Source organism: Lolium perenne, chromosome 3 (assembly GCF_019359855.2).
Source record: "Lolium perenne isolate Kyuss_39 chromosome 3, Kyuss_2.0, whole genome shotgun sequence".
Classification (NCBI taxonomy): domain Eukaryota; kingdom Viridiplantae; phylum Streptophyta; class Magnoliopsida; order Poales; family Poaceae; genus Lolium; species Lolium perenne.
This window is the reverse complement of record NC_067246.2, coordinates 207,237,355-207,264,812: the sequence shown is the minus strand read 5'-3', so window position 1 is coordinate 207,264,812 and position 27,458 is coordinate 207,237,355. Positions and strand designations below refer to the sequence as shown.

General features: G+C 41.7%; 1 protein-coding gene across 1 annotated transcript; it reads left to right on the top strand.

Annotated features, from left to right (window-relative positions):
• Positions 1 to 7,966: 7,966 nt before the first annotated feature.
• LOC139838088 (uncharacterized) lies at positions 7,967 to 10,446 on the top strand. The gene is made up of 3 exons (XM_071827440.1): positions 7,967 to 8,693; positions 10,014 to 10,139; positions 10,412 to 10,446. Exons 1-3 carry the CDS (start codon positions 7,967 to 7,969, stop codon positions 10,444 to 10,446), a joined length of 888 nt encoding a protein of 295 aa, XP_071683541.1.
• The last annotated feature ends 17,012 nt before the right edge of the window (positions 10,447 to 27,458 follow it).

The window sequence follows — 27,458 nt, the reverse complement described above, 5'->3', positions numbered from 1 at the left end:
CCGAGCGACGCCGCCGGTACCAGTCGACTCCTCGTCCTCGACAACATCGACCTGCACCTCGCCAAACCCTCGCTGGAGTCCCAGCTCGCCGCCGGCCCCCTACCTCCGCCGTGCCCGCGCCTTCCTCGCGTCGACGACGACGCACGGCCGTTCGATTAGCTTCTGATCCTACGACTCCCAGTGACCGATACCGTTTCGGTAAGTTTCAGTCGCTGACGCGCAGGCCCCATTGTCAGTTGGCCGCAACGCTAGCTGGGCCGGCCCACCTCTCTCTTCCCCGTCTCGGCCTGTTAATTTTCCCGCCTAGGCCCATTTTTCAAATTCGGTTAAATCAATTGAGTGTGAATTCAAATACTGATCCTGACTTTGAAATTCAATAGAATCTGTTTGGCTTGGCCAAATTTAACAAACTTTATATTGTTAGAAAGCTATTGAAAAGTTCTAAACAATGTCACTGGTCTCATTGTGAGATCTGTTGTAGAAATAATGTGACAAAAAGAACAAGTCAGGGACTTTTGCATATTCAAATAAATCTTAAAAATCAACCAAAAATGATATTGAGTTGATTTCAACTCTCATATCTCACATTTCACTTACACTAATTGTTTCTGCAAAAATATGGTGTGGTCACTTTGGATGATCATGCCCTAGTTGAAATAAAGGACTATAAGGCTAGTTTAATTAAGTGATATTGTCCAAAACTATTATGCAAATCATATGAAGTGTTTCACTTCATTTAAATCTTGTCCCAAGTACTTTCAAATTAAGTTGGTGTAGGGATTCGTTGCATAGAAAACAAAAATTTTCCTACCGCGAGAACGCAATCCAAGCCAAGATGCAATCTAGAAGACGGGAGCAACGAGGGAATGATCAAGACTAACCCTTGAAGATTTCCAAAGCCTATAAGAGTAGGCTCTTATTGCTGCGGTAGACGATCACTTGCCGCTTGCAAAAGCGCGTAGAAGATCTTGATTACGGTGCCACAATCGGGCAGCACCTCCGTACTCGATCACACGTTCGGTGTTGATGAAGACGACGTCCTTCTCTCCGTTCCAGCGGGCAGCGGAAGTAGTAGCTCCTCCTTGAATCCGGCAGCACGACGGCGTGGTGGCGTTGGCGGTGGAGATCTCCGGCGGAGCTTCGCTAAGCGTGCGGGAGAAGAGGAGGAGAGAGGGGGCGGCTAGGGTTTGGGAGAGGGGGTGGCCGGCCACCTATGGGTGCGGCCAAGCTATGGGCTTGTGGTAGTCAGCCCCCTCTCCTATGCCCCTCATTATATAGGTGGAAGCCCCAAGTGTTGGACTACAAGTCTTCGAATAAGACCCGAACCAAAAACCTTCCATGTGTAGGGAAACCTACCCAAGGTGGGAATCCCACTTGGGGTGGGATTCCCCCCTTCCATGAGGGGGGTTGGCCGGCCACCCTTGGGGAGTCCACCTTGGACTCCTCCCCTTTAGGGTTGGCTGGCCATGCAAGGTGGAGTCCCTCCGGGACTCTACTTTCCATGGTGATTTCTTCCGGACTTTTCTAGAACCTTCTAGAACCTGCCATAAATGCACCGGATCATTTCCAAACTTGGAATATGACTTCCTATATATGAATCTTATTCTCCGGACCATTCCAGAACTCCTCGTGATGTCTGGGATCTCATCCGGGACTCCGAACAAATATTCGAACTCCATTCCATACTCAAGTTCTACCATTTCAACATCAAACCTTAAGTGTGTCACCCTACGGTTCACGAACTATGCGGACATGGTTGAGTACTCACTCCGACCAATAACCAATAGCGGGATCTGGAGATCCATAATGGCTCCCACATATTCAACGATGACTTCAGTGATCGAATGAACCATTCACATACGATACCAATTCCCTTTGTCACGCGATATTTTACTTGTCCGAGGTTTGATCATCGGTATCACTCTATACCTTGTTCAACCTCGTCTCCTGACAAGTACTCTTTACTCGTACCGTGGTATGTGGTCTCTTATGAACTTATTCATATGCTTGCAAGACATTAGATGACATTTCACCGAGAGGGCCCAGAGTATATCTATCCGTCATCGGGATGGACAAATCCCACTGTTGATCCATATGCCTCAACTCATACTTTCCGGATACTTAATCCCACCTTTATAACCACCCATTTACGCAGTGGCATTTGGTGTAATCAAAGTACCTTTCCGGTATAAGTGATTTACATGATCTCATGGTCATAAGGACTAGGTAACTATGTATCGAAAGCTTATAGCAAATAACTCAATGACGTGATCTTATGCTATGCTTAATTGGGTGTGTCCATTACATCATTCATATAATGATATAACCTTGTTATTAATAACATCCAATGTTCATGATTATGAAACTAATCATCCATTAATCAACAAGCTAGTTAAGAGGCATACTAGGGACTCTTTGTTGTCTACATATCACACATGTACTAATGTTTCGGTTAATACAATTATAGCATGATATATAAACATTTATCATAAACATAAAGATATATAATAACCACTTTTATTATTGCCTCTTGGGCATATCTCCTTCAGTCTCCCACTTGCACTAGAGTCAATAATCTAGTTTACATTTGTAAAGATATAACACCTTGGCCTTCTGGTGTTTTATCATGTTTTGCTCACGGGAGAGGTTTTAGTCAACGGATCTGACATGCTCAGAAACGTATGTATTTTGTAATTCATTTGCGTCTCAACGCATCACTCATTTCCAAATGAGTCGGCATTAAATATGTTTGGTCTTCTGGTGGAACCTTAATTCTGCGGTCTTAAATATGTTACTAATATTGTCACACACAATATAGCTTCAAAGTTCTGACTCTGTCGGAACTACACCAAGTTCTCAAAGAACCTCTTGACTTAACATCCTCAGTCATTGTCAAAACAATGACATACTCTGCCTTTCGTTTGTAGAATCCGTCACAATATTTAGAACTCTTCTAAATCTAAGATAGACAACTTCTAGCTCATTGTGCTACCTTTAAAACAACACTAAGTCTAATTTGAGATTGAAATTTTATTTTCATATGTGACAAAACAAATATTGGTGCAACATCTTACAGCGATTTGTTTGTCATTTCCCATACAAAACTATATATATATCCTTAGTTCTTCTAAAGTACTCAAGAATATTCTTACTGTCGTCCAATGATCATCATATGAATCATTCTGGTATATGCTCATAACACTTTATAGCACATGACATCTGATTGTGTACATATTATTCGTGATCTATAATCACTCATGTGTTTTTACTCATTGAGTGTCAGATACACTCAAGTCTTGTTAAAACTTAACATGACAAGAATATTTTCTTAATATTTTTAATATTGAACTATTTCAATATCCATTCTATGTACTTTGACTTGAACATATTATGTGTTTCAATCTATCTTCATAGATCTTGACACAAAATTTGTTTCAGTCTATATCACTTTCATTGAAGTTAATTTTTCAATGAAACCTTTTAATCAAGTATGTAATTACATTATTTATAACCAACTATATGTCTTCTACATAAGTATTATAAATATGTCTCAGCGCTCCCACTTAATTTCTTGCAAATGCAAGCCTCTTCATCATCTCTGATGAAATCAAAAACTCTTTGACTATTTCATCCAGTGAAGATTCAAACTCCGCTATACTTACTTCATCAAATTGAAGTTTGTATACCTATCTAGTATTCCACGGACCAGCAAAACTCTTGGTTGTATCTTGTATACACCTTTTAATACATACTTCTGATAAGCACCTAAACCCTAGTTCATCCCACACCGGCGATCTCAGTGATCTCTGGTGATACACCTCTTCTCTTCCGATCAATCTCTCCGGCGTCTCCTCCTCCACATTTCTATACCCTTTTTCTCCCAACTCCCACGTCGATGGCTGCCCCGGTAGGGCAATGGAAGGTGAAGTACTCCACCGCCAAGGATCTAGATCGAGCTCGACGCAACCTCTACGATGGTAAGGTCACTTTGTTGGCATCTAGGCGTTGGATGGTCCTTGTCAATGCCAAAGGTGACTCTGTGATTGGTAGATATGTACGTGATGAAGATTTTCACATCTGGATCCGTCATTCATTTCCCATCACATGAGGTTTTCATTGGTGAGTGTGTGATCTCACCTAAGGTACGTAACCCCAGCGCAGATCTCCCTCTTGATGATTCAGATAGGGCTGCTTCACATGTTTTGGGCTTAGATCTGGCTTCTGGGCAAAAGTTCAAGGCAGAGGTTAAGAATAAATTTCGATCGACAGTTCATCCTTTAGGGAAATCAAACCACTTCCTCATGGTGGTCTCTTTTGGTCGATCAAAATTCAAACTGGATGTTTTATCAGTTGGTCTTGCTTTGGAATCCTGTTTGGGAGGCTCTCCAGATGATATGCTAGTTGTTCAGTTATCAGACAGGGTTTTTCGTTTCTCAGTGGCATCAAAAGCTGTGGGTTTTCTGGTCAACTCCTTACGAGTTTTCTCTTCTGCTGAATTTAAATGCTTCTTCCATTTATGGGGTAATGGTGGTCCATCTTGGCAAAGAGAGTTCAAATTCTGGCAAAGTGAGTGTCAGCAGGAATGGATTCTGGTTAGTCCAAACAAAAAGAGAACGGATGCTGCGTTGCATGCTCTGTCTAAAAAGCCAACCAATCCATCGATCAAACCTTTGGGCTCAAGGACTCCTGCTCGAAAGAAACTATCTTTTGCAACTTTTCAAGCGTATCCTGCATGTGCTGGCTATGAATTTCCAGCGTCACGTCAACAAGTTCTTGATGCAGTAGAGGCAGGTTATGATTGTCCACAGATCAGGAGGAAAGCGGGGGTTATTTTCTCTCCTGCGATCATACAGACAGATGTCTCCATTCAGTTTGGATCCGCTGAGACTCGGCGAGAAAATGAACTATCCGACGTGTCCCCGATACTAGCTGATTCTGTTTTGGGCCAGGAAATTTCGTCACGAGTTTTTCATTCTGTTACTTCTGAAATTAATGCATTGGTGGATGTTGTGCAACCAGACGAGGATGATCCATTTGGTTTAAATGAATTAATTGATGACATGTCCTACCGTGTCTGGAAGTGTGGCCGATGCCTTTCAATGAGACATTTAACAGCGAATTGCACCAATGATGTCAGGTGTCGTTCTTGTTTCCGATATGGTCATATGAGGAAGGATTGCCTTGGGGAAAAAAACAAAAAGATTTGGGTACCAAAACGGACTTTAATTGTCCAGGATAGTTACGACACTGACGACAACCCTAGCCCTAAAGAGGTGGCCGTTCCAACTTCTGGGCTAGATACCCCTTCCTCTGTTCCTAGCCCGGAGATGCTTCCTTTTCCCTCCGCGCTGCTGCGGCCGTCTGCCATGGCCAACTTCGAGGTTGATCCCACTCCTTGGGTGCCCTTGGGACAGCAGATCATTGACGGAGGACCTACACGTTTGCCTCGCACCTTCTACAACCCATCAGTGCTGCCGTCGCGTCGCAATGACAATGTAATCACTGCAATTCTGATGCCCCCCCTCTGGAGCAGTTAGAGCCGGCGTGGAGAAACCAGGTTCGCCTCTTTATTCAGCAGCACTTGCAGCGTGCAGTGGATGATGTGCAGCCTTGCTTGTTTGGTCTGGGTTTCTTTCGTCTGCGTTCCCCTGCTGCCACTGTAGCTCTGATAGATCATGGCCCGTATGAGCTCAACAACAATGTCTTCGTTAGATTTATCAGGCATGATGATAGAGATAATCATAGGGCAGCTCATGGAGCGAGACAGGGTTGGCTCATGATACTTGCTGTTCCGCTTGATTTCCGTAATGATTATGATATTGCTGGAGCTGTTGCTCCCTTCGCAAAGTTCCATCATTGGCATCAGGATGATGAAGTGTTGGAGCGTACGCTGGTGTATGTCACTTTTACTTCTCCTGCCCTAGTACCTCGAGATATAGTTTTTGGAAATTATGCAAATCTTTGTAATGTGAAGGAGTCATGGACTGCTCCATGCTATATTCTGACGGCTGGGTTTGCTGATATATTCCCTGCTGATGAGGATCAAATGCCGCCAGATGGAAACCCGCATCCGCTTCCAGGGAACATGATCATTAACCATGATAATTTTGTCTTGCCCCAATATCCTGAGCTAGGTTGGGATGATATGCCAATGCATCAACCTCAGGTGCATGAGGATGATTTCTTCCAGCCAGAACAACAGGAGCAACTTGTGGAGCAAGAAGAAGCAGAGGAATTGCAGATTGACAGTTCTATTATAAATGCATCTGCTAACTCTCACTATATGGTTCAGGAAGGTGAGGAAGTGAATCAAAACATTATAATCAACCCTGTCCTCATTCAATGGAATAGTATTGGCACACGTCCAAATTTCTCAGGGTTAGATATAATTGATGCATACCAATCCAAGCTGACAGCAAGGTTTTATGGACCAGTGTTACCACCTCAGATGCAGTGTGAGAAATTTCTTTGTCAGTTTGTACCCAAAATGGCTGCTGCTATGCCTCCCATGAGGTTTTCTACCCTGTCACATTTTCAGTTCATCATGCAAGGTGGCCCCTTTGAGAAGGGTCTCTTATACCCTCAGTCTAGATCAGCCTTGGGTTCAGTATATGATGTTTCTCCTTTTCAGTTGCAGTATAGGCAGGTGACATGTCAGCTTCAGTTTGAAGAGCAAGATAATACTGGTTTTGCTGCTATGCCAGATTTATCTGATAAGAGAAAAAGGGGTGCCAGGAAGAAAGCTGTGCCTTTAGTAGACACTTCAGTTCGGAGGAGCACTCGTAGTTCTGCAAAAAACAATGGGCATAGGCATGTTGTACTGCCTGATCCACGTGGGCAGGCGTCGAAGAAGAGGAAAGTTCAGAGGAAGCTCATACAGGATGAAATCATAGCAGAGAAGGAACAAGAGAAGTCAGAAGAGGGGGATAAAATGGGCACGCAGCAGAAAGAGGATTGCACCATTCCCTCCACACCACTCAAGGTGATGCAGCAGGTGGGCTTGGCATTGGGGATGGATGCAGCTCAGTTGACCAAGGAAAAGCTTATGGCGGCTCCTGACAGTCCCACTACAATCAAGAAGTGATGATGATAGAAGCAACTTACATTATTATGTCATGGGCTACTGTGGGGTCTCTTTTCTTTTTGTTCCTGTCAAACTTGCTGTTACTGTTATTTTTGGACATGTCAGTGCTCTGTTATGCTTTTGCTGTCATTCTCTGTATCAGACTTTTTTTGTTGGCACCATGCCTAGCTGCTGGTGGCTGCTGTTCTACTGCTTTCTATGGTTGTAATGAATAGTAACAGCACAAGAAAATGGTGTGTGTTGGACCTTAATGTTAGAGGTCTTAATTCTGAAGCTAGACAACTTGAAGTCAGACAAAAAATTGAGGAAAGTCAGTGCTCTATCATCTGTCTTCAGGAAACTAAAATGGATTTCTTTGATCATAGAATAGTTAGGAAATTTTGTCCTAAAAGATTTAACAGTTTTGCATACTCACCATCGATTGGGGCCTCTGGTAGACTTATTGTGGTCTGGAATTCAGCTGTGTTTACTGGTGTGCTGCAAGAAATACAGAGATTCTCTATTGTCATTCAATTCACCTCGGCACATAATGCTGATACTTGGACATTAGTTTCGGTTTATGGACCATGCAAGGGTATAGAGAGAGATAATTTCATCGCCTGGTTATATCACTTAACAATTCCTACACATTCTTTATGGCTCCTTCTGGGTGACTTTAATTTTATCAGATCCAGTGAAAATAGGAACAAGCCAGGAGGGGATGTAAATGATATGTTCATTTTTAATGATATTATTGGACATCTGGGGTTGGTGGAACTCCCCTTGAAAGGAAGATTATACACTTGGTCAAACATGCAACAGCAACCATTGCTTGAACAACTTGATTGGTTCTTTACCACATCTGAATGGACTACCAAATTCCCCAATACTCTAGTGCTTCCCATGGCCAAATCTGCCTCTGATCATGTCCCATGTATGGTTACTATTGATATTGTAATTCCAAAGGCAAAGTTATTCAGATTTGAGAGCTATTGGGTGGATAATCCTACATTCCTGAAATGTGTCCAAGATTCCTGGGAGAGACCATCACATAAAACAAATGCTGCTGCTATACTTGCTCATAAGTTCAAGAACTTGAGATATGATCTGAAGAAGTGGCAGACTAGTTTATCCACAATTAAAACTCTGATTGAGAATTGTAATAAGGTGATTCTTTTGCTAGATAATATTGAAGAACAGAGGCCCCTAACCATACCTGAATTTAATTTTAGGAAATTGGTTAAGCTACACTTGGAGAAATTGTTGTCTGCACAGTACAAGTATTGGAAAGATAGATGTTCCATCAGATGGATAAAGGTGGGAGAGGAAAACACAAAAATTTTCCATGCTATGGCCACTCAGAGATATAGAAGAAATGCAATTGCTGGACTAAAATCTGAATCTGGGGAGGTAGTCTCTGATCATGACCATATGGCTGGTATGATCTATAATAAGTACAGGGAGAGAATGGGTGTGTCTAGAGGAATTAATATGACTTTGGACATTGCTGCTTTGCTTACTCCTGTGGAGGGGCTTGAGGTTCTGACTAATCCTTTTGAGAAGGAAGAAATGGATAAAGTTATCAAATATATGCCTGCTGATAAAGCCCCTGGGCCTGATGGTTTCAATGGTTTATTCCTCAAGAGATGTTGGCATATTATTGCAGAAGATTTTTATAAATTAGCCAGAGAGTTTCATGATGGGAAAATTTCTCTTGAGTGTCTCAATTCCTCTTATATCACTTTGGTGCCAAAGAACAATTCCCCTGAAACAGTCAATGATTATAGGCCCATATCTTTGACAAATGTCTGTCTGAAATTTTTGACAAAAATGGCTGCAAATAGGTTTCAGGATCATATTATGAGATGCATTCATAAAAACCAGTATGGTTTCATCAGATCAAGGACAATACAGGATTGCTTGGCTTGGACTTTGGAGTATTTATATCAGTGTCATGTCTCTAGGAATCCCATTATTATATTGAAGCTAGATTTTGAGAAGGCATTTGATTCCTTGGAACATGAAGCTTTGTTCATGATTATGAGGCAAAAAGGCTTTGGTGAGCCATGGATTAGATGGGTTAGAGATTTCTTGTCATCTGGTGTTTCCTCAGTTCTCTTAAATGGGGTTCCAGGAAAGCAGTTCTATTGCAAGAGGGGAGTGAGGCAGGGGGATCCATTGTCCCCTCTTTTATATGTCCTGGGAGGAGATCTATTGCAATCTGCAGTGAATGCCTTGCTTGCTGCTGGGGAGATAAAACTGCCAATTATTACTAATGATCCAGATTTCCCAATTATTCAATATGCAGATGACACTCTTTTGATCATGCAAGCAGATTTGGCACAAGTACTGGCTTTGAAAGATTTACTGAAAAAGTACTCTGAATCCACTGGTTTACATATAAATTATCACAAATCCTCTATGATGGCAATCAATGTGGAGGATAGTGTGCTGCAGCAACTTGCTCAGGGGTTTGGCTGTCAAGTTGGTACTTTGCCTTTCACATATCTTGGGTTGGCTGTGGGTACCACTAAGCCATCTATACAAGAATTATCCCCAATTGTGCACAGACTTGAGAGAAGGCTTACTGCTACATCCTGTTTTCTGTCACAAGGAGCTAGACTGCAGTTGGTGGTCTCAGCTTTTTCCTCTATTCCATTACATATGTTATGCACTATACATATACCACCTGGTATTATAAAGCAGTTGAATAGAATTATTAGACAATGTTTTTGGAGAGACAACCATGAAACACCAAAACAGTCTTTGGCAGCTTGGGACATGATATGCAAACCAAGAATGAAAGGGGGATTGGGTATTATTGATTTTCAGAAAAAGAATGATGCTTTGTTGATCAAGTTTTTGCATAAGTTCTATAACAAAAGGATGGACATTCCTTGGGTTAAATTGATTTGGGACAGCTATTATTCTTTGGATGTGCCACATGCAGCCAAGTTATGTGGGTCTTATTGGTGGAGAGATGTTGCCAAATTAATGGATGATTTTCGTGCTGTTGCCAAGCCTGATGTTCGGAGTGGAGAGACAGTTCTTTTTTGGGCTGATGAATGGGACGTTGGTAATTCAAGAATTCCTTTACAGCAGAGGTTTCCTAGACTATTCTCTTTTGTTAAGGATGCAAAGATTTCGGTCAGGGATATGGTTTTCTTACTGGATCGAACTGAAGAGTTTCACCTGCCTCTATCCAGCCAGGCTTATGATGATTTTTTGATCCTACAAGGCTGGATGGGGGAGATGGATTTGTTGCAGGAAGGGAGCGATGAATGGAAATGTACCTATGGGGACTATAAACCACATAAATATTATCTTTCTCTGTTTGACCATATTCAGGTGCAGTCACAGTATCTCTGGATTTGGAAGAGTAGATGCACAATGAAAATCAAAGTGTTTGCTTGGTTGCTGTTAAGTGATAGATTGAACACCAAGGACATGTTGCAACGCAGGCATTGGCATGTCACAGATAATTATGATTGTGTACTTTGTTCAACTGGGGTTAGAGAGGACAGAGATCATCTCTTTTTTAACTGTAATTTTAGCAGTCGTATATGGAATTATTTGCAAATCAAATGGGGTACAGGTTGCAGTTTGGTTCAGTCTGCGGAGATTGCAAGAAGAAGCTTCAGGCATGTTTTCTTCACTGAAGTGACAGCACTGGCTTGCTGGCATATTTGGAAGAGTCGGAATGCAAAAGTGTTTGATCAAGTACTCCCAAGATTTGCAATCTGGAAGAACAACTTTGTTCATGACATCTCTCTGCTTGCACATAGATTTAAGCCAGAAAGAAAGAAGAAACTTTTAGCTTGGATAGCTTCTCTCCATTAAGCTCCTTGCTTGATGTTGAGTCCTTTGTTTTTTGTTGTTTTTAGTTTTATAGTTTTATTGTTTTGGTTGTACTTCTTTGTTTTTATAATAAAGGTGGGGAGCTGTGGGGCTTTTTTGCCCTACAGTATAAGGTTTCAAAAAAAGTAATGTATTTTGCCATCCTACTAGCATATCTCATAAAAGAAATATGTAGTGATTACTAGAATAATCCACATAGACTATAAGCATTGCTACGGAAGATCTAATCTTATCGTAGTCAACTCTTTGAACTTTGTCGTAAACAATTTTTCGACAAGTCGAGCTTCTTTAAGGATATTCCATCCAAGTCCATCAATTTTATAGATCCATTTACTTTCAAAAAGTATTTATCTATCTTGGATTTCATGGCATATAGCCATTTTAACGGAGTCAGGGCCCATCATAACTTCTTTGTTTGTAGTTGGTTTATCATTGTTCAAAATCAATCCTTTGTCCACAAATCATTTATTTGATCACAAAGTAAACCATACCTACAAGGTTCAATATGTACTTCGATCTTCATGGCTAAAACACTTTGTAGTCATGGGAGCCATGATCGTTGTAGCCGCTTCCGGAACCAATTTCCGATGCTGCGCTACTCTGATCATTATGCTCAGGTTCATAAACCTTATCAAGTTCTATTGTCCTCCCACTCAAATACTTCGCTAGAAAACAATTTCTTGGAAATAAGCAAGTAACATTAACAAACACTTTTGTCTTTTACTTCATAGTGGAAAGAATTCCCAATCAATTCTTTGGGATATCCAACAAAGACATTTATCCGATTTCGGTTGTAAACTTTTTAAACCAAAATTTAAAGAAAGGACTATTAGGGTTTATACACATGCCATAACTCGTATGGTGTCATTTCTACGGATCATGATGATGCTCTTATTTAGTGTAAAAGCGGTAGTCTCTAAAGCATAATCTACAAAAATATAATGGCATCAATATTTTATCTCATCATTAATCCAACAAGGTTTGGATACGTCTTTTGGATACTTCATCATCACTATGATACTCCAAGAAACGTGAGTTGTAGAACAACTTCATAACTCTCTTTAGATGTTCGCTAAAACTCGTAATTCAAATATTTCCACCATGATCCAATCATAGATATTTGACTTTTCTATTACGATGATTTCCACTTCATCCTGAATTTATTTGAATCTATTCAAATGTTTCAAATTTCTTCCTTATCGAATATATCCACATATATATATTCAATTCATTGTTTGAAGTTTTCATGAAGTAGAAGAATCTCCCGCACACAACTATGTCCAGTGAACCACATACATCATCATGTATGTTTTCACTAAGTTAGTTGCCCGTTCAACTCTTGGCCTATGAATGGTATTTAAGTCATTACTTTTTAGAAAAGATTTGCAAGCGCCAAATGATTCAAAAATCAAATGACTCCAAAAATCCATTTGCATGGAGTTCCTTCATGCGTTCCTTTCTAACATGACCTAAATGGCGGTTCCACAAATAAGTGAAATTCAAATCATTTGCCTTATGGCATTTTAGCGTCAGTGTTATGTATGTGTGTTTCACCATTAAGATTTATAATAACTCATCCATCGTACATGGAGTAATGTCATAATTTGAACAACTCATTGTTTTCATTTGACCAGAGCAAAATAACAATTATTAAGTTCTTTATTATAAATTCTAAGGGCTAGATAAAATGCTAACGACGAACATAATAACATTTTATTTTGTTCCAGACGTGCATCCTTATCATATTCCTTGTCAGTCACTTAGGCCATTGTATTCTTGTATTGCGTTGTTTTGTATGACACTTCATACCAACCAATATAGTACTAATACCCAAGAATTTCATAGTGTGACTTAACTAGGAATACAACCATAACATGTATATCATTTATATACACCTGAGCTAGACTTTCTAGTCTTTTCTTTTCTTTCTGCCAAAATATCTTTTGCAGTTTCTCTTTTAGCTTTCCTCATTATTCAGAAAAACACTTCAACATCAATAACTTCTAGGTTTGTTGGTCAAATACCAATAACCTTGAGGTTCTTACTTTGAAGTTGATCATCATATGACAAGTGTTTCAGATTTCACTATTAGTAACTTTGTAATATGATGAACAATTTCACTCATAATTTTATCCATCATATCATGACGACTTTTCGAGACCATGTCTGTACATGCTAGGCTCGTAAAGTTTTAACCTTAGTATTTGCATGTGCAAATCTAACTTGCATCAGTTGTATGCACACGTAGAATCTATCACACCCGATCGTCACGTGATGCTTCGAAACGACGAGTCTTACCAACGGTGCATACTAAGGATTATTACTTCATAGATATGCGAATATCGTTAGTGCCCCAATGGTTGGAGGATTGGGACGCCTTGCGTCTTCAAACTTCGTACATTCCCATAAAACTTATGAGTTTATGTAGTCTCACCAAATTATATTCTATCATCTTGCAATAAGGTCTTAGATATCACATATATCTCATACCTTGATTATTTCTGAAAACTAAATTTTCAGCTCCTTACTTTTCAAACAGATTTGAACTTCAAGTTTCACGGAGACAAGATAACTTTAGGTACTAATTGAAACCATAGCTCTTTGAATCAACAATGTGAGGTTTACTAAAATTTTGCAATAGAACTTAATCATTTCTTGATTCATTAACAATACGACACTAGTCCGTAAAGTTATTTGTCAGATTTAACAGTATTTCTATCTCAATTACAAGACTAACGCATAGTAGTAAATGGATGCCAACTCTACAAATTAATTCAAAATACTACTCAGACTATGTTTATGATAATTAGTTCATGTTTTAATCTAATTACTAATGAACTCCCACTTAATACAACATCCCTCATAGTTGTTAAGTGGTACACGATCCAAATCCACTACACCAAAACCGATCATCACGTGAGATGATGTATCTTCAATGGTGAACATCAACATGTTGATCATATCATCCATATGACTCGTGTTCAACCTTTCGGTTTCCGTTGTCCCGAGGCCATGTCTGTACATGCTAGGCTCGTCAAGCAAACCCAAGTATTCCGCGTGTGCAACATGGCTTACACCCGTTGTATGTTGAGTTTATCACATCCGATCATCACGAGATGCTTCAAAACGTCAAACTATATCAACGATGCACACGAGGGGAGAACACTTTATTATCTTGATATTAAAGTGAGGGATCATCTTATAATGCTACCGTCGCGTTCTAAGCAAAATAAGATGCATAAAGGATTAACATCACATGCAATTCATATGTGATATGATATGGCCCTTTTGTCTTTGCGCCTTTGATCTTCATCTCCAAAGCACGGACATGATCTCCATCATCAACGGGCATGATCTCCATCATCGTCGGCGTAGCGTCAAGGTTCATGGCGCCGTCTTCATGGTTGTTCACCTCATGTAGCAACTATTACAACTACTTTGAAATACTACTCAACATGAAATTTAAAGACAACCATAAGGCTCCTGCCGGTTGCCACAATACAATAATGATCATCTCATACATATTCATCATCACATTATGGCCATATCACATCACCAAACCCTGCAAAAACAAGTTAGACGTCTCTAATTTGGTTTGCATATTTTACGTGGTTTAGGGTTTTCGAGTAAGATCTAATCTACCTACGAACATGAACCACAACGGTGATACTAGTGTTGTCAATAGAAGAGTAAATTGAATCTTCACTATAGTAGGAGAGACAGACACCCGCAAAGCCTCTTATGCAATACAAGTTGCATGTCGAACGAGGAACAAGTCTCATGAACGCGGTCATGTAAAGTTAGTCCGAGCCGCTTCATCCCACTATGCCACAAAGATGCAAAGTACTTAAACTAAATATAACAAGAGCATCAACGCCCACAAAACCATTGTGTTCTACTCATGCAACCATCTATGCATAGACACGGCTCTGATACCACTGTAGGGATTCGTTGCATAGAAAACAAAAAATTTCCTACCGCGAGAACGCAATCCAAGCCAAGATGCAATCTAGAAGACGGGAGCAACGAGGGGATGATCAAGACTAACCCTTGAAGATTTCCAAAGCCTATAAGAGTAGGCTCTTATTTCCGCGGTAGACGATCACTTGCCGCTTGCAAAAGCGCGTAGAAGATCTTGATCACGGTGCCACAATCGGGCAGCACCTCCGTACTCGGTCACACGTTCGGTGTTGATGAAGACGACGTCCTTCTCCCCGTTCCAGCGGTCAGCGGAAGTAGTATCTCCTCCTTGAATCTGGCAGCACGACGACGTGGTGGCGTTGGCAGTGGATATCTCCGGCGGAGCTTCGCTAAGCGTGCGGAAGAAGAGGAGGAGAGAGGGGGCGGCTAGGGTTTGGGAGAGGGGGTGGCCGGCCACCTATGGGTGCGGCCAAGCTATGGGCTTGTGGTAGTCAGCCCCCTCTCCTATGCCCCTCATTATATAGGTGGAAGCCACAAGTGTTGGACTACAAGTCTTCGAATAAGACCCGAACCAAAAACCTTCCATGTGTAGGGAAACCTACCCAAGGTGGGAATCCCACTTGGGGTGGGATTCCCCCCTTCCATGAGGGGGGTTGGCCGGCCACCCTTGGGGAGTCCACCTTGGACTCCTCCCCTTTAGGGTTGGCTGGCCATGCAAGGTGGAGTCCCTCCGGGACTCTACTTTCCATGGTGATTTCTTCCGGACTTTTCTAGAACCTTCTAGAACCTGCCATAAATGCACCGGATCATTTCCAAACTTGGAATATGACTTCCTATATATGAATCTTATTCTCCGGACCATTCCGGAACTCCTCGTGATGTCCGGGATCTCATCCGGGACTCCGAACAAATATTCGAACTCCATTCCATATTCAAGTTCTACCATTTCAACATCAAACCTTAAGTGTGTCACCCTACGGTTCGCGAACTATGCGGACATGGTTGAGTACTCACTCCGACCAATAACCAATAGCGGGATCTGGAGATCCATAATGGCTCCCACATATTCAACGATGACTTCAGTGATCGAATGAACCATTCACATACGATACCAATTCCCTTTGTCACGCGATATTTTACTTGTCCGAGGTTTGATCATCGGTATCACTCTATACCTTGTTCAACCTCGTCTCCTGACAAGTACTCTTTACTCGTACCATGGTATGTGGTCTCTTATGAACTTATTCATATGCTTGCAAGAAATTAGACGATATTTCACCGAGAGGGCCCAGAGTATATCTATCCGTCATCGGGATGGACAAATCCCACTGTTGATCCATATGCCTCAACTCATACTTTCCGGATACTTAATCCCACCTTTATAACCACCCATTTACGCAGTGGCATTTGGTGTAATCAAAGTACCTTTCCGGTATAAGTGATTTACATGATCTCATGGTCATAAGGACTAGGTAACTATGTATCGAAAGCTTATAGCAAATAACTCAATGACGTGATCTTATGCTATGCTTAATTGGGTGTGTCCATTACATCATTCATATAATGATATAACCTTGTTATTAATAACATCCAATGTTCATGATTATGAAACTAATCATCCATTAATCAACAAGCTAGTTAAGAGGCATACTAGGGACTCTTTGTTGTCTACATATCACACATGTACTAATGTTTCGGTTAATACAATTATAGCATGATATATAAACATTTATCATAAACATAAAGATATATAATAACCACTTTTATTATTGCCTCTTGGGCATATCTCCTTCAGTTTGAACCCCTGGTCAAATACTCTCACATGAAATACTTGGTGATTTTTAATCATAATAAGCATTGTTAAATAGTATGAGGTATTCTACCTCATTTAAATCATTTTCTCAAATGATGATGATGAATGGTTGACTTAGGTCAACATGATTTCATGTATGATTGTTTGAGAAGTTAAATCTTAAGAAGATTCAACGAGAGGAAATTATTCCTCAAGAACTAAATGGAAACTATCATTTACATATGTAATGAGAGGAAATCATTTCTCTAACCCTAAGTAAGAAAACCCTAGATTAATTCTTGGTAGCAATGCTAAGTGATGATGCTAGATCATTTGGAGTGAGCCATTCAGGCTAATTAAGGCTACTTAAGTATTGTTTGGTGATTGTATCCTCGTATTCGTGTATAGACGCTAGTACCGGAGAATACCAGGAAGAGGAAGGATTCTACCCAGAAGAAGAAGAGAACTTTGACCACCTCAACAACCAAGGCAAGCTAACACCTTTGCAAGCTCTATGGTTGCAAGCTAATATTCTTGCAAAGTGCAAAGCCCTTTGGGGCAAGGCACCATTAGTCTTACCTTTCTTGCCACAATCCTATCCCAAGTTTTTACCCTACAAGTTTTTACTTGTTTTATTGAAGAGTTAATTTTATAGTTAACTTTAGTCTAAGTTCAAGAAGGTCACTAGAGTAGCAAAGTTAGTCTCAAGCTAGCCAAGCAAGATAGCACCCCTCATGATTAGTGCTAGTGCTAAACACTAAAACTTGACTACTCTAGATGGAAACATGTGACTTGAACTGATTTTGAAACCTTGGAATGATGAGTCATTCCATTGAATGAATTTTGAAGGTGAATATGACTTGGAGAAGATGGTGATTTTTTTGATAAAACTGATATTGGTTTGAATGCGATACCTTTCCAATTTTGAGTACCCCCACAATACCTGATTATGGGTAGGGCTTAACTGGAAATTTATGCATCTTAGTATGGGTTCCCTCTGAACACACATCATAGGGGTTATGCCGAGGCTGCCTCCGTTGTTGAGAAATGATGTGAATTGAGGTGAATTGTACGGCCAAGCCCTGTGCAGTTCCCAGGTTGACAGTTGGTCTTCACTGGGAGGCCAAGCTCATGGGGAGAGGTGCTCATACTAGGGTTTGTAAGTGAAAGGTTATGGTTGATGATCCGCGTACTGTGTTACGATGATTCGGGGTAATCCCGACGGATGAAATCAAATGTTGTGGCACAAGTGTGCAACCTCTGCAGAGTGTAAACCTATTCGAATAGCCGTGTCCACGGTTACGGACGGTTGGAAAGGCCATACAGTTTCCGGTGTCAGATTCTTGAAAATACTTGGTGAAATGAAGGGTGAATGGTGACTTGTTTTTGAATCACAACTTGAGTTGTGGGAATGACCCTAATGTTCCCACTTGAGTCAGTTAGCACTTGAATAAGTCTTTTCTCAAATACTTGTGAACTAAAATTGGCTTTATGCAAAATAAACTAGAGCTGAGCACCCCCTTACTAGAACTGTTAGTACTTACCCTGGTATTAGTTTGCGAGTACTTTAAAGTACTCACGGCTGTGTCCCTTGCTATTCAAATGGCCAGACTATGAAGAGGAGCATAACTATCAAGATGACGGCAACCAAGATGTCTACGACAACTAGGGAATCTTCTGACGTCAGACGTTGGCCTGTGGACTAGAGAGTCCCTTCTATTTACGCTTCCGCTATGAACTTTGTGTCCGTTGATCAATAGATCAAATATTTATGTAATATTGGATCATGCGATCTCTATTTGTAAGACGAATATGGTATGTAATGAATGATGACTTATGATATTCAACTGTTATGTCTCGCAACAACAATATTCCTGGGATTGCGATGTATGACATGACAGGCATCTGGACTTAAAAATCCGGGTGTTGACAAGTTGGTATCAGAGCCATTGTTTGACCTTAGGAGACCCTAGTTAGAATGGACGTCTGCAAAACTTAGTTTCAAAACAAATGAAGTGAATATTTATGAAAACTTATTCTCACTCTTATCCTTGAGATCTTTTTCAAAATGAGAATTTCATGCTCTACTTTTTCCTTTGAGAACTACATAAAAATTTACACACTTGACCACTTCTTTAACTTACTCATCCTCATTGTTCATAGATGGAGTACAAATGGGAGTTCTATCAGCTTGGTCACGGAGGAGACCTGATGTTCGAAAAGGATTTGAAGCAACTAGTGGAATATCTAGGACGCTCGTATCCCGAGTTCTTCGGAACACCCCTCAACAATCACTCCGGAGAACCACCTCGGTGGGAAGTTTCTGCAGATCTACGAAGAAAGCTTGGAGCCCCGGTATGGGAAAACATATGGTTTTCGGTAACGGGAAACACTTGGAAGGAAGGACTAGTCAGAGCTATGCAAGAAGCAATTGCCCGTCTGTGTGGACAAAATGAGAACAAGATCAAGAACACTCGCTTCATCTACTACCCAAGACATGACCCCATGGGAAGACCGATGACCATGCCCCGCACACGGAGATGAACCACTATGTAGCACACCTCGACTTCATGCTGTACAAGACCCGCAAGGAGTTGGACAACGCCCTCGCCTCTCGCCAAGCACATTACCTGTGAGGACAAAGGATCCACCCTGAAGAGTAGTATCACTCCAGCACTCGAGTAGGTGTGAGTTGTATCAGGACCCCATTGTATCGTAGAGCGAATGAACGGTTCTTCAAACCAACGGTGTGTTAGAATTGTAATGTGTGATGTTCGGTATGAATGAAAAAGTGTTGCTGGTTTTTACCCCCCTCAACACTACTCAAGTTTTCAAGTTTTGAACTTTTTTTTGAACTTTGAATCAAACAAACCTTAGAAATTTCCCTCTTATCTTATCATCTACTCCGATCTTCAGATGGCCCCACCAACCCGCAGCGCCAACCAAGATGCCATGATGCAGATGCTAGAGATGATGATGGCCGACAGAGAAGCCGAGAGAGCTGAACGCCAAGCCAACATCGCTGCACTGCAGCAGATCGCTCAGAACAACAACGGCCATGGAAACCACGACCACCCTGGGTCAAAACTGAAGAACTTTCAAAACACCAACCCACCTATTTTCAGCAAGACCGAAGAGCCTCTCGATGCCGATGACTGGCTCCAGACAAGGGAGAACAACCTCGAAGTTGCGGGAGTTGAAGCCACAGAGAAAGTACTGTCTGCCACCCACTACTTGTCAGGACCTGCACGAGCCTGGTGGACAAGCGCCCGCGCCATGAATGCGGGACAGATGATGACCTGGGAAGACTTCAAGCTGAAGTTTAGCAAATACCATGTGCCCCAAGGACTGATCAAGAAGATGAGGGATGAGTTCCGCGAACTCAAGCAGGGCAGAATGTTCGTGGTAGAATACCGCGATAGATTCCTCACTCTGTCAAGGTACGCCCCAGACGAAACCGACACCAAAGAGAAGCGGAAGGAAAGATTTCTGAACGGACTCCACGACGAGATGCAGACTGTACTGGTCAACATTCCCTTTGCTGACCTAGAAACCCTGGTGGACTCCGCCATCCAGATGGAAGGGAAGCTTCACCAAGCCAACGAGAATCGCAAACGCCGAATGATGAACCAGCATGGTTCCAACAATACCCAGAAGTACCGCAACAACTCATCTGGAGGATTTACTCCAAGATACAACAAGCCCACTGCCCAGACTTATCGCCCAAACTACGCCAATAACCATGGAGGACCCCCGAAGCCCGGAGGCAACAACAACAACAATCACACCAGCAACAACAACCCCAACAACAACAACAACGAGAACAACAACAACAACAACAACACTGGCCCTAGGACTGGAAGCAACGCCATCCCCATCGCCACCAAGGACAAGGCAACCATCACTTGTTATGAGTGTGGAGTGGTTGGGCATTACTCCAATGAGTGCCCCAAAAGATTAGCCAAGATTTCCGCCAACACCGCTGCACCTGCTCAGAACCAGCGCCGCTTTGCCGCAAGAAGGAACCAGAACAACAACAACGGCCGCCTTTACAACATGACTGCAACAGAAGCACAAGAAGCACCTTAGGCCATGCCAAATATGTTTCCCTGTTAAATCATATCGCTCAATCTCTCTTAGGAACCTAACTTTTCTTAAAATCTCGGGACGATATTTGTTTAAGGGGGAAGGGTTTGTAACATCCCAAATTTTAAAACAAAGAGAAAATGAATTTTCTTTTTCCCAAAAATGAGAACCAACAAAAACTTTTCTTACATTCGGTGCTATGCATAGTGCTCATACCTAATACTTGTGTTTTGCCATGATTGTTTGTTTATTACTTTGAACACATTTCCAAAACCCTAAACCCTAACCTTCTCAAAACCAAGTGGGTCAATTTTGAGAAACCCAAAATAAAAGAGAAAGGACATATGTGGGCATATATCCCTAATATGTAAATCTTGACCCCTACCCTCTCTTACTTTTATAAATGGTGGTGAACCTTGGTAAACCCCACTAAACCCTAAACCTCTTTCCTCTTATCACCAACCTTTGAAAAACAAAATAAAAAGAAATGATCTTAAATAAGAAAAAGGCATATGCAAGCCTATGGCTACTTTTTGCAAATGATCAACTTTGCTTTGTCTACCTTGAGTAGATGATTTGAAATACCTCAAAAAACCTGAATTAAGGCTTGCCACTCAAATCTTGGTGAAATCCAAAAAGAAAACAAAAATCAAGAAAGCATATGCATAGAGGCATATGTGGCACTTAGCCAAAATATCAAATCTTGACCTAGGCACCCACATTGCCCCAAAATGGTTTGAACCTTTTACCCAACTCAATATAACACCAAATAAACCTCACCCTTGTCAAAGAGAAGCAAAGAAAAAGAAAAGAATAAAAAGTAGAAAATCACAAAACCCTCACATATGGGTTATGCCATTTTTCCAAATCTTTGACCTAGACCAATTTGGCCTTCACCATTAGTTGTATTATGTTACTAAACACTTATTACAACTTTTGGAATCAAAGAAACACAAATCAAATCAAATTCAAACTCAAATTGTGATCACATATGGTAATGGTCAAATCTGCCATTTATATTCTCGTCACTACTTTGAGCCCTTGTATTTCAAGTTTTTCAAACTAAACTTTCCCAATTCTTTGCACCTCATCCAAGAGCACATCAAGGTGAACAACTTTGGTAAAGACCACCATGTCAAATTCATCTTGGATCAAATTCTATGCTCATGCAAAGTTGGGACTTTTTATCAAATGCAACAATCTCACACATTGCAATTTTTTTGCAATTCTTTTATTTTTAAAATTCCACCACCACTTGTATTTGTCTCTGGTCATTTGCAACTTATCCAAATGCACCATTTTCAAATTTTGGAACCATAGTGCACAAACCAAATTTAGCAAAATTTGCAAATTTCCAAATAGGCATCAATTCAAACACTATTCTAAATAGTGCTCTAACCTACCCTTGACCACCACTTGACCCCTACTTGTTCCCCTGTCCCCTTTCTCCCTACTCTAAGCATAGAAACCCTAAGAGGAGGCCACACCTAGCCATGGACATGGCCATGCCGGCCATGTCACACTTGGCACACTCCACTCCTCTCCTCGCCTCCTCAACCCTGGCCACCATGTCCTGGAGCACCACCTCGCTCCCCTACACCCACATGTGCCCGCTATTGCCGGAGGAGAAGCTCACAGGGCTGGAACGCGTCGCGCCCAGGCCCATGCCGAGGATGTCGTGCACGCGCCATGGACGCGCGCAGAGCACCTGTCACCCCGCTGCTCGACGCCACCCCTGGCCCCCCTCTCCACCTGCTGGGCTTCGCCGCCGTGACACAAAACCACCAGACACGCCCCCGTGCTCTCGCAAGCGCCGTCGCCGTCGACCACCTCGCCGATCTCCCGCAACCTGGCCACCAGACATTGACGTCGCCCTCGCTCACCAGGCCGTCCCCCACCTAGCTAGCAAGCGCGCTAGCCTCGCATTGCCACCGCCTACGCAGCCCTGCCGTCGCCTACCCCGATTGCTCGCCGGAGTTGCCGCGCCGCTGTCAACCCCCACGGCACCCTCGCAGCACCTCGAGCATCTATAAATAGAGCCCTCCCCGCGCCTCCTTCTCCACACCAAATCTGCTCGCCTCCTTCTCCTCGACCTCCTCGACCCCTGCTCCACCTCGATTAGGCCCTAGATAGCTCCAATTGCTCCGTCAATCGCCGGAACCCGAGGCAGAAATCGTCGTCGATTTACGCCTCCCCGAGCGACGCCGCCGGTACCAGTCAACTCCTCGTCCTAGACAACGTCGACCTGCACCTCGCCAACCCCTCGCCGGAGTCCCAGCTCGCCACCGACCCCCTACCTCCGCCGTGCCCGCGCCTCCCTCGTGTCGACGACGACGACGACGCACGGCCGTTCGATTAGCTTCTGATCCTACGACTCCCAGTGACCGATACCGTTTCGGTAAGTTTCAATCGCTGACGTGCGGGCCCCATTGTCAGTTGGCCGCAACGCTAGCTGGGCCGGCCCACCTCTCTCTTCCCCGTCTCGGCCTGTTAATTTTCCCGCCTAGGCCCATTTTTCAAATTCGGTTAAATCAATTGAGTGTGAATTCAAATACTGATCCTGACTTTGAAATTCAATAGAATCTGTTTGGCTTGGCCAAATTTAACAAACTTTATATTGTTACAAAGCTATTGAAAAGTTCTAAACAATGTTACTGGTCTCATTGTGAGATCTATTTTAGAAATAATGTGACAAAAAGAACAAGTCAGGGACTTTTCCACATTCAAATAAATCTTAAAAATCAACCAAAAATGATATTGAGTTGATTTCAACTCTCATATCTCACATTTCACTTACACTAATTGTTTCTGCAAAAATATGGTGTGGTCACTTTGGATGATCATGCCCTAATTGAAATAAAGGACTATAAGGCTAGTTTAATTAAGTGATATTGTCCAAAACTATTATGCAAATCATATGAAGTGTTTCACTTCATTTAAATCTTGCCCCAAGTACTTTCATATGAAGTTTGAACCCCTGGTCAAATACTCTCACATGAAATACTTGGTGATTTTAAATCATAATAAGCATTGTTAAATAGTATGAGGTATTCTACCTCATTTAAATCATTTTCTCAAATGATGATGATGAATGGTTGACTTAGGTCAATATGATTTCATGTATGATTGTTTGAGAAGTTAAATCTTAAGAAGATTCAATGAGAGGAAATTATTCCTCAAGAACTAAATGGAAACTATCATTTACATATGTAATGAGAGGAAATTATTTCTCTAACCCTAAGTAAGAAAACCCTAGATTAATTCTTGGTAGCAATGCTAAGTGATGATGCTAGATCATTTGGAGTGAGCCATTCAGGCTAATTAAGGCTACTTAAGTATTGTTTGGTGATTGTATACTCGTATTCATGTATAGACGCTAGTACCTGAGAATACCAGGAAGAGGAACGATTCTACCCAGAAGAAGAAGAGAACTTTGACCACCTCAACAACCAAGGCAAGCTAACACCTTTGCAAGCTCTATGGTTGCAAGCTAATATTCTTGCAAAGTGCAAAGCCCTTTGGGGCAAGGCACCATTAGTCTTACCTTTCTTGCCACAATCCTATCCCAAGATTTACCCTACAAGTTTTTACTTGTTTTATTGAAGAGTTACTTTTATAGTTAACTTTAGTCTAAGTTCAAGAAGGTCACTAGAGTAGCAAAGTTAGTCTCAAGCTAGCCAAGCAAGATAGCACCCCTCATGATTAGTGCTAGTGCTAAACACTAAAACTTGACTACTCTAGATGGGAACATGTGACTTGAACTGATTTTGAAACCTTGGAATGATGAGTCATTACATTGAATGAATTTTGAAGGTGAATATGACTTGGAGAAGATGGTGATTTTTTTGATAAAACTGATATTGGTTTGAATGCGATACCTTTCCAATTTTGAGTACCCCCACAATACCTGATTATGGGTAGGGCTTAACTGGAAATTTATGCATCTTAGTATGGGTTCCCTCTGAACACACATCATAGGGGTTATGCCGAGGCTGCCTCCGTTGTTGAGAAATGATGTGAATTGAGGTGAATTGTACGGCCAAGCCCTGTGCAGTTCCTGTGTTGACGATTGGTCTTCACTGGGAGGCCAAGCTCATGGGGAGAGGTGCTCATACTAGGGTTTGTAAGTGAAAGGTTATGGTTGATGATCCGCGTACTGTGTTACGATGATTCGGGGTAATCCCGACGGATGAAATCAAATGTTGTGGCACAAGTGTGCAACCTCTGCAGAGTGTAAACCTATTCGAATAGCCGTGTCCACGGTTACGGACGGTTGGAAAGGCCATATAGTTTCCGGTGTCAGATTCTTGAAAATACTTGGTGAAATGAAGGGTGAATGGTGACTTGTTTTTGAATCACAACTTGAGTTGTGGGAATGACCCTAATGTTCCCACTTGAGTCAGTTAGCACTTGAATAAGTCTTTTCTCAAATACTTGTGAACTAAATATGGCTTTATGCAAAATAAACTAGAGCTGAGCACCCCCTTACTAGAACTGTTAGTACTTACCCTGGTATTAGTTTGCGAGTACTTTAAAGTACTCACGGCTGTGTCCCCGGCTATTCAAATGGCCAGACTATGAAGAGGAGCAGAACTATCAAGATGATGGCAACCAAGATGTCTACGACAACTAGGGAATCTTCTGACGTCAGACGTTGGCCTGTGGACTAGAGAGTCCCTTCTATTTACGCTTCCGCTATGAACTTTGTGTCCGTTGATCAATAGATCAACTATTTATGTAATATTGGATCATGTGATCTCTATTTGTAAGACGACTATGGTATGTAATGAATGATGACTTATGATATTCAACTGTTATGTCTCGCAACAACAATATTCCTGGGATTGCGATGTATGACATGACAGGCATCTGGACTTAAAAATCCGGGTGTTGACAGGGAACTACTCCCTCCTCATCATGGGAGTCAGCAGCGGCGATGAAGATGGCGGTGGTGTCGATGGAGATGACTCCGGGGGCAATTCCCCATCCCGGCGGCGTGCCGGAATAGAGATTCTGTCCCCTGAAACTTGTCGTCGATGGTGGTGGCGCTGCGGAACCCTTGGTGGAATATGACTGTCTTCTTTAGGTTTTTCGCATCTGGGGCAATATATAGGCGAAGGGGCAGCGTCGGTGGAGTCCCGAGGGGCCCACCCCACCTGGCGGCGCGACAGAAGGTGGGGCCGCGCCACCCTATGAGGTGGCCAGCTCGTGGCCCCCCTTCGTCTCTCCTTCGGACTCCGCGAAGCTTCTGGAAAAATAGGGACGTGGCCCTTTGTTTCACGCAATTCCGAGAATATTCGTAGAAGTAATTTTCTGGAACCAAAAACAGCAGAAAACAGGAACTGGCACTTCGGCATCTTGTTAATAGGTTAGTCCCGGAAAATGCATAAAAATGATATAAAGTGTATATAAAACATGTAGCAATTGGTATAATATAAGCATGGAACATCAGAAATTATAGATACGTTGGAGACGTATCAAGCATCCCCAAGCTTAGTTCCTACTCGCCCTCGAGTAGGTAAACGATAAAAATAATAATTTCTGAAGTGACATGCTACCAACATAATCTTGATCAATACTATTGTAAAGCATATGAGATGAATGAAGTGACTCAAAGCAATGGTCTATAGTTTGCTAACAAATAGATAATGACTAAACAACTGAATCATATAGCAAAAACTTTTCATGAATAGTACTTTCAAGACAAGCATCAAAAAGTCTTGCATAAGAGTTAACTCATAAAGAAATAGATTCTTAATAAAAGGTTTTGAAGCAACACAAAGGAAGATTTAACTTTCAGCAATTGCTTTCAACTTTTAACATGTATATCTCATGGATAATTGTCAACACAAAGTAATATGATGAGTGCAATAAGCAAGCACATAAGAAATGATGCACACAAAGTTGACACAAGTGTTTGCTTCTAAGATAGAAAGAAGTAGGTAAACTGACTCAACATAAAGTAAAAGAAAGGCCCTTCGCAGAGGGAAGCAGGGATTAAATCATGTGCTAGAGCTTTTCAAGTTTTGAAATCATATAGAGAGCATAAAAATAAAGTTTTGAGAGGTGTTTATTGTTGTCAACGAATGGTAGTGGGCACTCTAACCCTCTTGTCAAACAGACTTTCAAAGGGCGGCTCCCATGAAGGACGTTATCTCTACCAGCAAGGTAGATCATCCCTCTTCTCTTTTGTTTACACATGTATTTTAGTTTTATTTATAGATGACACTCCCCCAACCTTTTGCTTTCACAAGCCATGGCTAACCGAATCCTCGGGTGTCTTCCAACATTTCACATACCATGAAGGAGTGTCTATTGCAAAATTAAGTTGCTTACTGATAAATCAGGGCAAAACATGTGAAGAGAATTATTAATGAAAGTTAATTAATTGGGGCTGGGCACCCCGTTGCCAGCTCTTTTTGCAAAATTATTGGATAAGCGGATGTATATGCCACTAGTCCATTGGTGAAATTCTACCCAACAAGATTGAAAGATAAAACACCACATACGTCCTCATAAGCTATAAAACATTGACACAAATAAGGAGTAATAAAGTTTTGAATTGTTTAAAGGTAGCACATGAAGTATTTACTTGGAATGGCAGAAAAATACCACATAGTAGGTAGTTATGTTGGACACAAATGGCATAGGTTTTGGCTCAAGGTTTTGGATGCACGAGAAGCATTCCCTCTCGGTACAAGGCTTTGGCTAGCAACGTTGTTTGAAGCAAACACAAGT

Coding starts and splice junctions, on each gene's coding strand:
- LOC139838088 (XM_071827440.1), top strand. CDS start 7,967: ATGGCCAAATCTGCCTCTGATCATGTCCCATGTATGGTTACTATTGAT. Junction 8,694..10,013: donor TGGGCCTGATGGTTTCAATG/GTTTATTCCTCA, acceptor TGCCACATGCAG/CCAAGTTATGTGGGTCTTAT. Junction 10,140..10,411: donor GGCTGATGAATGGGACGTTG/GTAATTCAAGAA, acceptor GACCATATTCAG/GTGCAGTCACAGTATCTCTG.